The following is a 12500-nucleotide window of genomic DNA, read 5'->3' as shown; positions in this document are numbered from 1 at the left end:
TTGTGTGTTGTGTGTGTGCATGTTGCCTGTGTGTGTGCGTGTGTGTGTGTTGCTTGTGTGTGTGGCGGCTCATTTTCAGATTGTGTTTGTGGTGTGTGTGTGTGTGTGTGTGTGTGTGTGTGTGTGTGTGTGTGTGTGTGTGTGTGTGTGTGTGTGTGTGTGTGTGTGTGTGTGTGTGTGTGTGTGTGTGTGTGTGTGTGTGTGTGTCTGGCGTGTGTGGTTGTGTGTGTGCATGTTGCTTGTGTGTGTTCGTGTGTCAGTGTGTGTCTGTGTGTGTGTCCGTGCATGTTTTTGTGTGTGTGTGTGTGTGTGTGTGTGTGTGTGTGTGTGTGTGTGTGTGTGTGTGTGTGTGTGTGTGTGTGTTTCTGGCTGGCTCCTGAGGGTAAGAGTGATTGCCTTGAGCGAGTGGCGCGTGGGCACAGCACGGCATCGTGGGCGAACGCAGCAAACAAACACTGGCGCTCTGTGTCTGGGATGAACAATGTGTGTGTGTGTGTGTGTGTGTGTGTGTGTGTGTGTGTGTGTGTGTGTGTGTGTGTGTGTGTGTGTGTGTGTGTGTGTGTGTGTGTGTGTGTGTGTGTGTGTGTGTGTGTGTGTGCGTGTGTGTGTGCACTGTGTGTGTGTGCACTGTGTGCCTCTGTGTTTGTGTGAGGCAGAAAATAACTTCATGGCAAAAAGTTAAACCGATAAACAACTGCAGATCGACAGCTGAAGTAGGTGCCTCGTTGGAGTAAACAGACAGTCAGGCAGACAGACGGATGGATGTATGGATGGACAGAGGGACGGGCAGACTCATTTTTCATACTCTTCTTTTTTATTCTTGGTGCTGTCTCCATTTTCGTCTGCATTTTCCATTTTTGCCCCCCTCTCTTCTTACTTCTTTCAGGCTGGGCACACAGTTGCAGGTTCGGGCCCCGTTCTGTCTGACCCCATCGATGTGTACTTGAGCAAGATGCTTACTGTAACCCCAAAATTGTTCCTGATGGCAGGATGATACACTGCATGGCATCCACTACCACCAGTGGATATATCCGAGGCATACAATATAAATCGCTTTAAGTGCTCTAAGGAGTGGAAAGGCGCTATATAAATGCAGTCCATTTACGGTTTTTTTTGTACTATTTAACTGATTTTTATGTCCTTCTTCCTCTTTTTCCTTCCTAGTGGGATGGTGTGGGGCCCCTGCCGGACTCGGCCGACCCCCCCAAGGGTATTCAGATGCTGTGGCACCCCTCCATAGTGAAGCCCTACCTCACGCTGCTGTCCGAGTGCTCCAACCCAGACACACTGGAGGGCGCCGCAGGGGCACTGCAGAACCTGGCAGCTGGCAGCTGGAAGGTGGGTATGGGAAAACGTGTGTGTGTGTGGGGGGGGGGAGTGAGTGTATGTGTCTGTGTGTCTCTGTGTGTGTGTTTGTGTGTGTGTGTGTGTGCGCACGCGCGCAAGTCTGCATGTCTGTGCGCGCACACATGCCCAATTTGCATGTCTATATGTTCGCATTTTTTTTGTATTCATCCTTTTGTTGTGTGTGTCTATGTGTATGAGAGAGAGAGAGAGATGGGGATAGGGAAGCGTGGTATAATCCCTGTGCATGTGTGATGTGTGTATTCGCTGGATGCCTGCTATAGATGCTGCAGTATCAGCAGCCAAACACAGCCTGCTCTACAGCAGCTCCTAATCCTCCCTATTGATCAATGCATTCCCTTTGAGGAGTAAGGAATTTCCCCCAGTTCTTCTAGAATTGTACTCGAACACTGTACAGCTCCCATAAAAGTCTGTGTTAAAAATCTTGAAAAGTCCTTATGACTTCATAATGAGAACTCAAAATTTTGGCAAAATTCTAATCACATATTTGGGATGGTACTCCTCAAAGGGTTAAGAACCGCTTGATATTTCCTATGCTACAGGTCCTGAAGCCTTTGCTTGTGTACGTGCGTTCATGCATGATTGAGTGCAAGACTGTATGAAAGTGACGTGTGTGTGCGTGCGTGCGTGCGTGCGTGCGTGCGTGCGTCTGGCTGTGTCTGCACATGTGCGTGTGCATGCGCGCCTGCCTGTGTTTGTATGTGTGTGAAGGCCTATGTGTGTGTCTAAAACCAGGCTTTCCCACATAAAACCGTTCGAATGCCAGTGTGTGTGTGTGTGTGTGTGTGTGTGTGTGTGGGTGTGAAGAAACATCACTCAGTGTGCGTGTGTGTCTGTGTGTCTGTGTGTGCAGGTGTGCGTGCATGCCTGCCTGTGTTTGTATGTGTGTGTAGGCCTATATGTGTGTCTAAAACCAGGCTTTCCCACATAAAACCGTTCGAATGCCAGTAAAACGTTTCCCATGTCGTGTGCGTGTGCGTTTGCGTGTGCGTGTGCGTGTGCGTGTGCCTGCATGTGTACATGCGTGCCTGCCTGTGTACATGCATGCCTGCCTGTGTTTGTATGCGTGTGAAGGCCTATATGTGTGTCTAAAACCAGGCTTTCCCACATAAAACCGTTCGAATGGCAGTGAAAAGTTTCCCATGTACTCAGGTGCTTACTGGCCATCCTGTTTAGAAGTGGTGTTGATCCTGTAACTGGAAGCCCATCCCCCTCCAGGGCTGCTGGATCGATAACGGCCCAGAGCGGCTCTCAGAGGCGGCTGATTAGATTGGGGGGGATTGGGATGGGTTTTACAAGGCCAGTCATAGGCCTGGAGCCTGGGCCTGCGGCACATCAGGAGGCCTCGCTGTTTCTCTCTCTCCAGTCTCTTTCTCTGTCTCTGTCTCTTTCTCTGTCTGTCTCTCTGTGCCTTTTTCCCTCACACATACATAGACGTACTACACACGTGCACACGCACGCACACACACACACACACACACACACACACACACACACACACACACACACACACACACACACACACACACACGCACGCACACACACAGACTCACAGTCAGATACACACACGCGCACACACACTCACACGGTCAAATACACACATGAGTTCACAAAAATCCTCTGTGTCTGTCTCTGTCTCTCTTTCTCTTGCTTGCTCTGTCTCTTTTCCCTTAATTGTTTCCTTTCTTTTTTCTGACTTTTTTTTCGTTGTTGTTTCTCCACTCAATCACTTTGTTTGTGAAGGGCCAATCTTAGCGGAGTCATCTTGTGTTTGTCGCTTCTAATTGGCTTGCAGTAGTCTTTTTTTTCTCCGTAGGCGCCCGTAGCATTGTGCTGCAATGCATGCTAATGCCTCAGCGCTAACTCCCCACTCTGCTCCTTCTGAGTGCTCCCATTTTAATAGGATTAGACATTCCCATATAGTCTCTCCAAGAGGACCCTGGATTAGGCTTCCTGACTTTTCTAATTTATTTATTTAAATTCGCGAGAAGTTTCTCTGAAGATGTGTATCTCCTCCCGAAGCTCGAGAGCGTTTGCGCCGCTTAATTCCTGTGCCCTTCGATGGAGAAAAGTTTTTGTCCCCTTCCCGAAAAGTCTTCCCCAAACGTTATTACTGTATTTTATCATTGGTATTATTTCAAATCTGAATATTTTCACTTGTGCTTAAAGACTGTCAGTCAGTATTTAGAGCACGGTTGTCAGTCAGGCAAATTGTAATTCAAAGCAGACGAATGGAGTGATCCCAGAGGACTTGCTCACCTACTCAATATGGTCTTTTATCATGTCACTTCAACATATTTCTATATTTAACCTACACCACCCCAACCTGTGCTGGTTGAGTTAGCACATATGTTGCCAACAGGGAAGCCGATAAGGGGGGACAAAGGGGTTAGCTGTACCGGGCCCAGAAAGATGAGGGGCCCATAATTGTTGCCTGATTATCATGACTTTGAAATCTCTTCGAGACTTGGTCTGACCAAGAGCATAACAACGAACATTCTTAAACGGCATGGTTGACCCATCTGTATAAAAGACCCACCTCCCTTGGTTTGCTACTGGTCGAGGGCAGAACAGGCTCAGCCAAAGTTTAAAACGAACATTTCTTAGTCCCAATATAGCGTCTCTGCTTGAACAACGTCACTGCCTTGAACACGCCTCTACCCAGGATGGTTGGAAATGCTCAAAGTTGATTAGTTCCCAACAAAGTGGGTGGAGTTTCCTGCTGTGGAGGGAACTTTAGCCGAATGCTCATGAACAAGCTTTTGGCCTTAGTGAGTGTAGCTGAGCCGAAGGCGTTGCGTCACCACTAGGGCGGAGCTTGGGTACCATAATTGAGTCCTCATTACATTGAATGTATTGGGTGAGGTGTCCCTTCAGATGATTTTGTCCTGGGCCCAGCCAAAGCTGTAAACGGCCCTGGTTGCCAAACACGTAGAGTGAAAATGGCATATTTTCAGACTCAACGAAGGAGTCCTTATTTTACTTTCTAAAATAGGCTTAATTTTCCACAACCTTGAAGGCCGGCTTTACGCAGATTGAGTCTCTCGTCAGACTGTGCCACAACTTCAGGCACAGAATGGCCTTTGAGAAAGTCTTTATTTCTTTGCCTGATGAATAGGTCAAAAAGGGTACCACCGCAAATAGGTTCCACTCTATAGCCCAATCTGACTTGTGATACAAAAAGCCCTTTGATCTGTCTAAAAAAAGATGAAGAGGAATGGCTGCTGCAAAATGTTGTAGAGGCATGCGTCCAAATTCGACTGAAAGTTGTCAAAGCTCAAAAAAGGAGTTGCATGTTACTTGCCATCAGCAAACAGGTTATGAATAGGGCATATTGAGTTTATTGTAGTTTCCGATAGTGCCGATTTAAGCTTTACAGTGATACCTTACACATGGTAATCTGGCATCATCAGATGAATTTATAGCCCTTTGAATGGCTCTTGAAGTAGAAAGCAGAGCAATCAGCTCTGAAAGTGTCTCATACAGAAGACATAAAGTTATCCCCTTTAAAGGCAAAATGTTGGCTTTTAGATAAACCAGTACTGTTTTCTGAAGCGTTGAGTACCTTTTTCCTCACCTTGCCATCAACAGTAGTTGTTTTATATTTTTGTGAGGGCTTTTTAGCCTTTCTGGACAGTACAGTGAAGACACAGAGAAGCGACATTACCCAGGACGGACTCATGGTCATGGAAGCCCACATTAACGGCGGCTTAGCGCCACAGCATCCACCCCCTACAAGGTATCCTTTTGGATAGCCACAATAAACCCATATCAAATCAAGTTCAAGAAAAGTCCAAGACAGGGGTGAGAGTCACAATCAAAATCTGGAATGAATTTGAGGGCCGAACCCAATATTTGTTATAAAAAATTTACTAAAATTGTGAGGGCATGCACGTAATACTCATGGTTAAATTTAATTTCATATTTGGTAGTCCAAATGTGCATGCACATATATTGTGTTGCATATGAGTGTGAGCTGGCCCCACTCATATTCCTGTGATACAATTTCATGTTCAAGTCTTGTTACGCGGCTACTTCCTGGTTCCCGGTTTGCACAACTCTGTTATTAGATGGCTCTGAGCCTATGCATCCTAGGATTACATCAAAAGTGTACAGTGACTTTTGGGGACACATTGGGTTTAAATATGGAGTGTGACGTGGTTAAGTATGGAGTGTGTGACGTGGTTAAGAGGTGATGAGTGTTTTGGCCTCTCGATTCCTTCCTCTTTCATTTCTTTCAGCAGCTATAGTTTGTTAGATCTCCAAGACACAGCTTTTTGACGGTGAAAACCCAAACCCACCTTCACCCTGGAACACACTCGTGCACATATGCGCTCAAGCACACACATGCAAGTACATATACAGTACAAGCGACCACACACAAACACACACACACACACACACACACACACACACACACACACACACACACACACACACACACACACACACACACACACACACACACACACACACACACACACACACACACACACACACACACACACGTCTCATGCATGCCTCTCACAAACACGTACATACAGTGCATACTTCACCCAGAAGCACATGCACTCTCACATCACATAATAGATGCAACAGCACCTGCTCCATCCACCTCCTTATGCCCAAGTGGCCTCTTCCATTACAGAACCCTCAGCTCTCAATTCCACACCGAGAGCATGACATCATCTATTACAAAGCAAGACACGCTTAATGTGGTAAATGGGGAAAGGGTGTGTGTGGGGGGGGGAGTAATGAATGTATAGAGGTGTGATAGGTGTGTGTGTGCGTGTGTGTGTGTGTGTGTGTGTGTGTGTGTGTGTGTGTGTGTGTGTGTGTGTGTGTGTGTGTGTGTGTGTATGTGTTGGTGTGTGTGTGTACGTGTGTGTGTGTGTGTGTGTGGGGGGGGGTGGGTAGATAATGAATGTATGGCATCATGTAGTGCTTGTAGCACCCTATAAACCTAGAGGGGGACCATAATAAATGTATAGTGGCGTGGAGCGCTGCACCTAATCAGTTTCTGTAATTGCCGTTCTCACATTGAGCAGCTATCGGGCCAGTTCCCCCCAGAGAACAGGCCCTCATGAATTATGGCCCTCGGCTAACTTCCACCTGCTGCTGTGGGATTTTTAAAAAATGATTACCGTACATTGTTTTATTACACTGTGTGGTATGCATCATGTTCTGTTGAGGTGTTTTGTGTTGTCTATTATAACATATGCTGTGTTGAAGCATGTTGTGTTGTGTTGTGATTTGCTGTGTTGTGTTGTGTTGTGTTGTGTTGTCTTGTCTTGTCTTGTCTTGTCTTGTCTTGTCTTGTCTTATCTTGTGCTGCATTGTGTTGCGTTGTGTTGTGTTGTGTTGTGTTGTGCTGTGCTGTGTTGTGTTTTGTATTGTCGTGTCTATTTGTCTTTTCTTCTGTGGTGTGGTGTTGTATTGCTTTATTGTGACATGTGCTGTGTTGACTCATCTTTTCCTGTGTTATTGGGTGTTGTGTTGTGTTGTGTGGTGTTGTGTTGTTTATGTGCTTCAGCTATGTTTATGCTATGCTATGCTTATGTTTATGCTATGTTGTGCGGTATTCTGTTATTATAATGTGTGGTGTGTGTTGTGTATTGGGTTGTGCTGAGTCTTCATCTTCCTACTTAGCCTTCATACGTACAGTACATGGAGACATTTTTGGGCCACCCTTCCACATGGATTAAAAACGGGAACAGCACATACTACTTTTTAATTTTTCCAATCCACCTGGGAAAACCATGCAGGCTCCATGCTCAAAATTAGCCTGAATTAGCTGGCAGTATGGCTTGTTCTTGATTCTTTTTTTTTGTGCTTCAATTATTTTCGTACTTGAAAAGCAAACAGTGCATTCGCCCGCAGCTATTCTTACTCTGTTGGTTTTTAATGAACCACACAACCTCTCGCTTTCACACACATACACATGCACGCACACGTCTGCACAGCCAGTTTTCAAAGTGTTTCCTTTGTTCGGTTTAATGCTTGAAAAAAATCCTAATGCAGGTATGCCAGGTCCTTTGGACATGTTACATTGACCAAAAGCTAATACAACTGTCTAATAATCATTATTTTTAATAGAAAGGGCCGGATACTGACCTTCATTGGGGTCATTTAATTTATTCCTGTACACATCTGTGGAGATTTTTTTTCAGCCAGTTGACATGTTATCCAGAGGGGTTTAGATTTAATCATCTAGCCAGCTGAAGCTTGAAAGTTTGGACCTACAGTGTACTACACCTGTCCTTGGTTCCAGCATGAATTCTTTTTAAAATGGGGTCTGTTCACATGTATGGACAATGTAGTGCTCATACTATTTGATACAGTATCAAGTGGTCATCTCAGAGTTGGTGTGCTTGAATAAGTGTGAACAACATGCTCTTTTTTGTTATGTAGGGGCTGTGTTACTTTTGTATGAGCCCTTCCAAACAAAACAAGTTACAAAACAATTGAGTCAAAATGTGAAAAGTTTCGTTGCATAAATGACATAAGCGCCATTTTTTGACTTTTGCATTTTATTTTGCGGAATGACTGTTCACGGAATGGTGTCCTATCATCTATCTACCTGTATGTGTGAATTCTTGCCATTCAGATATTTTGAGAACATACTTTTTAAACCCTATATAAAATGCATTTTGCAATGGAATGCCCAATACATTACATTACATTGCACTTAGCTGACGCTTTCATTTTATTCAAAGCGACTTACAGTTATTATTTTTCAGGGTATTGGTTACAGTCCCAGGAGCAATGTGGGGTTAGGTGCCTTGCTCAAGGGCACTTCAGCCATTGATGGAGATGTAGGGAGAGGTCAGGGGGGATTTGAACCTGCAACCCCTAGATTGAAAGACCAACACTCTAACCACTAGGCCACGGCTACCCCCAATACAATATTCGTCATTTTGCAACGAAGCTCTTTACTTCAAATGTGTTTGTGTGTGTCCTCTTCCCTCCTCTGCAGTGGTCGGTGTACATCCGAGCAGCGGTGCGCAAGGAGAAGGGCCTCCCCATCCTGGTGGAGCTACTGCGGATAGACAACGACCGGGTGGTGTGTGCGGTCGCTACAGCTTTAAGAAACATGGCCTTAGATGTCAGAAATAAAGAATTAATTGGTAAGGCTGCTTTTTTTTCTCTTTCTCTTGTTCTTTTTCTCTCTCTCCCCCTCCACCCCCCACCCGCCTTTTTGTTTTTTTTGTTTTTTCGTTTTATTTTCTTGCCTCTCGCTTTTTCTTTCTCTCTGTAGCTGCTTTGCGATTTTTTTTTCTTCTTCATCTCTACACATCTTACTGAATTCAGAGCAGCTGTGACGGTTCAAAGAAGAAAGCATGTTGTCTGGCATCCAAGAAGAAAAAAAAGATATTCTACAGTCGGTGTCCTATAGCATCCATCTGCCTTCTCCTTTGGAGCGGCCTGTGACTCACTCTGTTTTTGCCTTTTCTCTTTGCACTCACGCATGCATGCATGCACACCACACAGATATACACACACACACACACACACACACACACACACACACACACACACACACACACACACACACACACACACACACACACACACACACACACACACACACACACACACACACACACACACACACACACACACACACAAACACACACACATACATACACACACTGAATGATGTTTTTCACTGCAACAAAATATGGAGTGGGGAATCTCTGATCCCATTTTGGGGTTGCCTTTTTGTGAATGATTTTGTTTTACTGTGAGTAATTCCAGACCGCTTAGGGTAATTTCCCGTTTTTATGCACTCTCACTGAATCATGTTGTAATGTGGGGTTTACATGTTGTCTGCTGTTTGTCATGCCACGCTGTGTTTTACTGTCGTTGACAGTGTTGGATGCTGGAAGTGGTGTCTGTGCCAACGTCTAAGTCTAGTGTTTTGACTGACATGTAACGTAATAGACAGAAATTGATTTTAAATAATTGTTGATGTCAAATGATAACAGGCACTGAAAACACTTTTGGGCACTCCTTTTGAAACGACAACATACATCTGAACAACCATCTAATTCAATTTTGGTGCTTCTATCCATAACAATTCGGCCCCTTTTTCCTTGGTAATTCTTCCCAGTAATAAAAGTGTGTAAAATGAGTCCCATCATTAGTGTTTCCACTTTCAACCGCTGACTGAGATGACTCACATGCCCCGAGCTGCAGTGAGTTAAGGCTGCTTTGAAGCATTTGTCAAACTGCCCCAGGTACGTAGCTCTTTCAGTGCCATTGACTTGAAAACGAGTCTTTTCAGAATGTATGGCACAGTGCCAAAGACATGATATCAAGTCAATTGCGTTTTTCATGGGGGGTGTGGCCTAACACGTTGATCTGGTGTGTTTGTTGTTCACATGGACAACTACTCAATTTTTTATGACTCTTAAAAAATCACTCAAACGTTGAAAGAAGCCTGCACCCCACAGTCTGAATTTTAAAATGGCTGGCACTCAATGAGATGATGGGTAGTTCTCAGTGCCCCCCTCAAATTCAGGCATTGAATATCAAGGCATTGTGGTAACAGCTCATGAGACAACTCCTCCCTGCCCCCCTTGGAAATTACATGACATTATTTCATGACACCGAGCTGACATTTTATCCAATATGACTTTCAGTGAGTTATTTAGGTACAGGTTATTGGTGACAATCCATGGAGCAATGTGTTGTCTTGCTCAAGGGCACTACAGCCATGAAAGATATCGGATTTGAACCACCAACCTTCCCATTCTAAGACCGGTTCCCTAACCGTTAGGCCACCAAGGCTACCAAAGTGTGCCATACCGCTATGTGGAGTAGAGAGCTTCTGCCAGATGTGGCCCAGGTGAAACCCACATGTGGGCCAGAACCAGCTGCCTCCTCAGCAGGGCCTTCACAGCCTCAGTATAATAGCACCTTGCACACAGTAAGCATGTGTGAGTATTTTAAGAGCCAAGATCTTTCAAGGGTGAATTACACTTAATTGTTGCTAACTGATTTAAATACACCACAGAAATAGATGGTGGTGATAGAGTGCTAGTGGGAAGGCTGCCAGCCAGTCTACAAAAGAAGAATGAGGCGGGGGGGGGGGGGGGGGGGGGCAGCCATGGAGACTGAGAGACTGATTTTATAAATGAAAAAGAGAAGCTGGGATACGGAGGGAGAGAGAAGAGAAAGAATGTGCTTGCTTCTCCAGACTGAGCTGTTCCAGGAAAAAAAACAGAATTCACATGAGTCTCCATAACTTTCCTTTCAACCAGGATCAGACATGGACCCAGCAAACAGAATGTGATTGGTGGAGTGATAGCTAGACTGAACGTGATTGGTTCAGTGGAAACTATAGTGACGGGAATGACCAATCACAAAAGCCCCTACAGAGCCATGTCAGGTTTTTGTCTGGTCACTCAACCCAACAACGGTCCAAGTCACCCTGGCGACGACCTCCAAAAGAGTCAGTTGCACCACCAAAACCTTCTGCCATCTAATTACTCCGCTTTTCAAGGAAGTTGTTTCTCTTTGATCATTTGAAAATGGTTTGAACCCGCTGTTTGAAATATTGTATTTCATAACCCCCTTCATACCACAACACACTAACTTCCCCTCACCCATACACACACCTACCTCTGCACTCACACCTACAAAACACACACACACACACACACACACACACACACACACACACACACACACACACACACACACACACACACACACACACACACACACACACACACACACACACACACACACACACACACACACACACACACACACACACACACACACACACACACACACACACACACACACACACACACACACACACACACCAACAGACTATTGATCTTTCTCTAATAAACTTGGTGGCGTAGTGCACTGCTGGGTCTCCATGGCAACAGATTTCTCGTCTGCGCTACTTGTTCTTTCCTCCTCCTGGGTGTGGGGCGGCTGGCTTGTGAAGTCTCTCGAACCTCTGCCTGCCAAATTTGGACAGTTTTGAGCTTGCATGCACACCAGCGCACACACACACACAAACACACACACACAAACATACTCTCTCTGAATTTTTTATGCTCTCTTTCTCCTATTCTTTCTCGTATTTTCTCCTCTGTCTGTTTTTCTCTCCCGCTTATACAGACGTCATTTATTTTTCCCACAGTACTTGACTCCAAATATAAACATACTTACAAAAAACCTGTGTTGCCTTTCCATCCTGGACAGGCCAGGTTATGCAAATAGTGGAGTTGGAGTAAGCGCAAAACATACTTACTATGAAGTATGCTCACTTATAAAATGAAAAATCATGAATGGTTCCAAAGGAGATGTGATCGACTGGGGGAGGCAGTTGTGTAGTTTATCTGATACTGATGGGTTGCAGAGCATGCTTGTTGTTTGGCATCTGGGTGGCAACAAAAACATGAAAATCGAATTTCGAGAAGGAGAGTTGTTCCTCCCTTCATATAGTTGACATTGACTTGTTGTAACATGGCAGTGATGTAGTAGAATCGCGAGCCATCCTACGTACTTCCGCCAATGGATTGGCTCCACCACTGTAGTGTGGCCTTGCTCTTCTGTGGAGTGTCCAGATCGGTGGGATTTTGATCGCAACACCCCCCATCTAATCTAATCAGAAAACAGCTAATAACCGAATAAGCGACCCACGTGGGGGAGAAAGGGGGAGGACGCTTGTGACGATGACGAAAACGCCTGCGCCAATGGCTCTGGTCTGCGTTATGTTGTTGTTGAGTAACCATAACCATATAATTTCAAACCATAACTGAGTGCAAACTTCCCACTTCCTGCAATCGCGTCAGATCACACAACTTTCAGACCATGAATACGAAATGAAATGGTAGTATTATGGGATGGTCAGGACCAGGCTAGTGATGTAGCCCCATAATGCAGGCCCTACCATCTGAAGCACGCTGTAATAGTCCTTGAAAGGCTAATTACCGTAGTACTACTCTACTATGACATAACACAGGGCCTTTAGTAATGCACTATGACTCTGCCATTGCCACTCTGGTAACAACAAATGTATAATGTCGCGTTTTAATGGGTTAAAAAAAAACAATTGTCCCCCCTCCCCTTTCCATCTCTTTATCTCTCCACATTTCTTTTCTCTGTCA

General features: G+C 45.1%; 1 protein-coding gene across 1 annotated transcript in view; it reads left to right on the top strand.

Moving 5' to 3' along the window:
- ctnnd2a (catenin (cadherin-associated protein), delta 2a) overlaps positions 1-12500 on the top strand; it is a 458968-nt gene that overhangs the window by 377254 nt on the left and 69214 nt on the right. The window contains exons 14-15 of the mRNA XM_063206720.1: positions 1165-1338; positions 8342-8492. Coding sequence (XP_063062790.1) covers positions 1165-1338; positions 8342-8492 — 325 coding nt within the window. The remainder of the gene's footprint in view (positions 1-1164; positions 1339-8341; positions 8493-12500) is intronic.

This window comes from Engraulis encrasicolus, chromosome 9 (assembly GCF_034702125.1).
Source record: "Engraulis encrasicolus isolate BLACKSEA-1 chromosome 9, IST_EnEncr_1.0, whole genome shotgun sequence".
NCBI classification, from domain to species: Eukaryota; Metazoa; Chordata; class Actinopteri; order Clupeiformes; family Engraulidae; genus Engraulis; species Engraulis encrasicolus.
The sequence above is the reverse complement of the archived record's forward strand: the minus strand, read 5'-3'. Positions and strand labels throughout refer to the sequence as shown.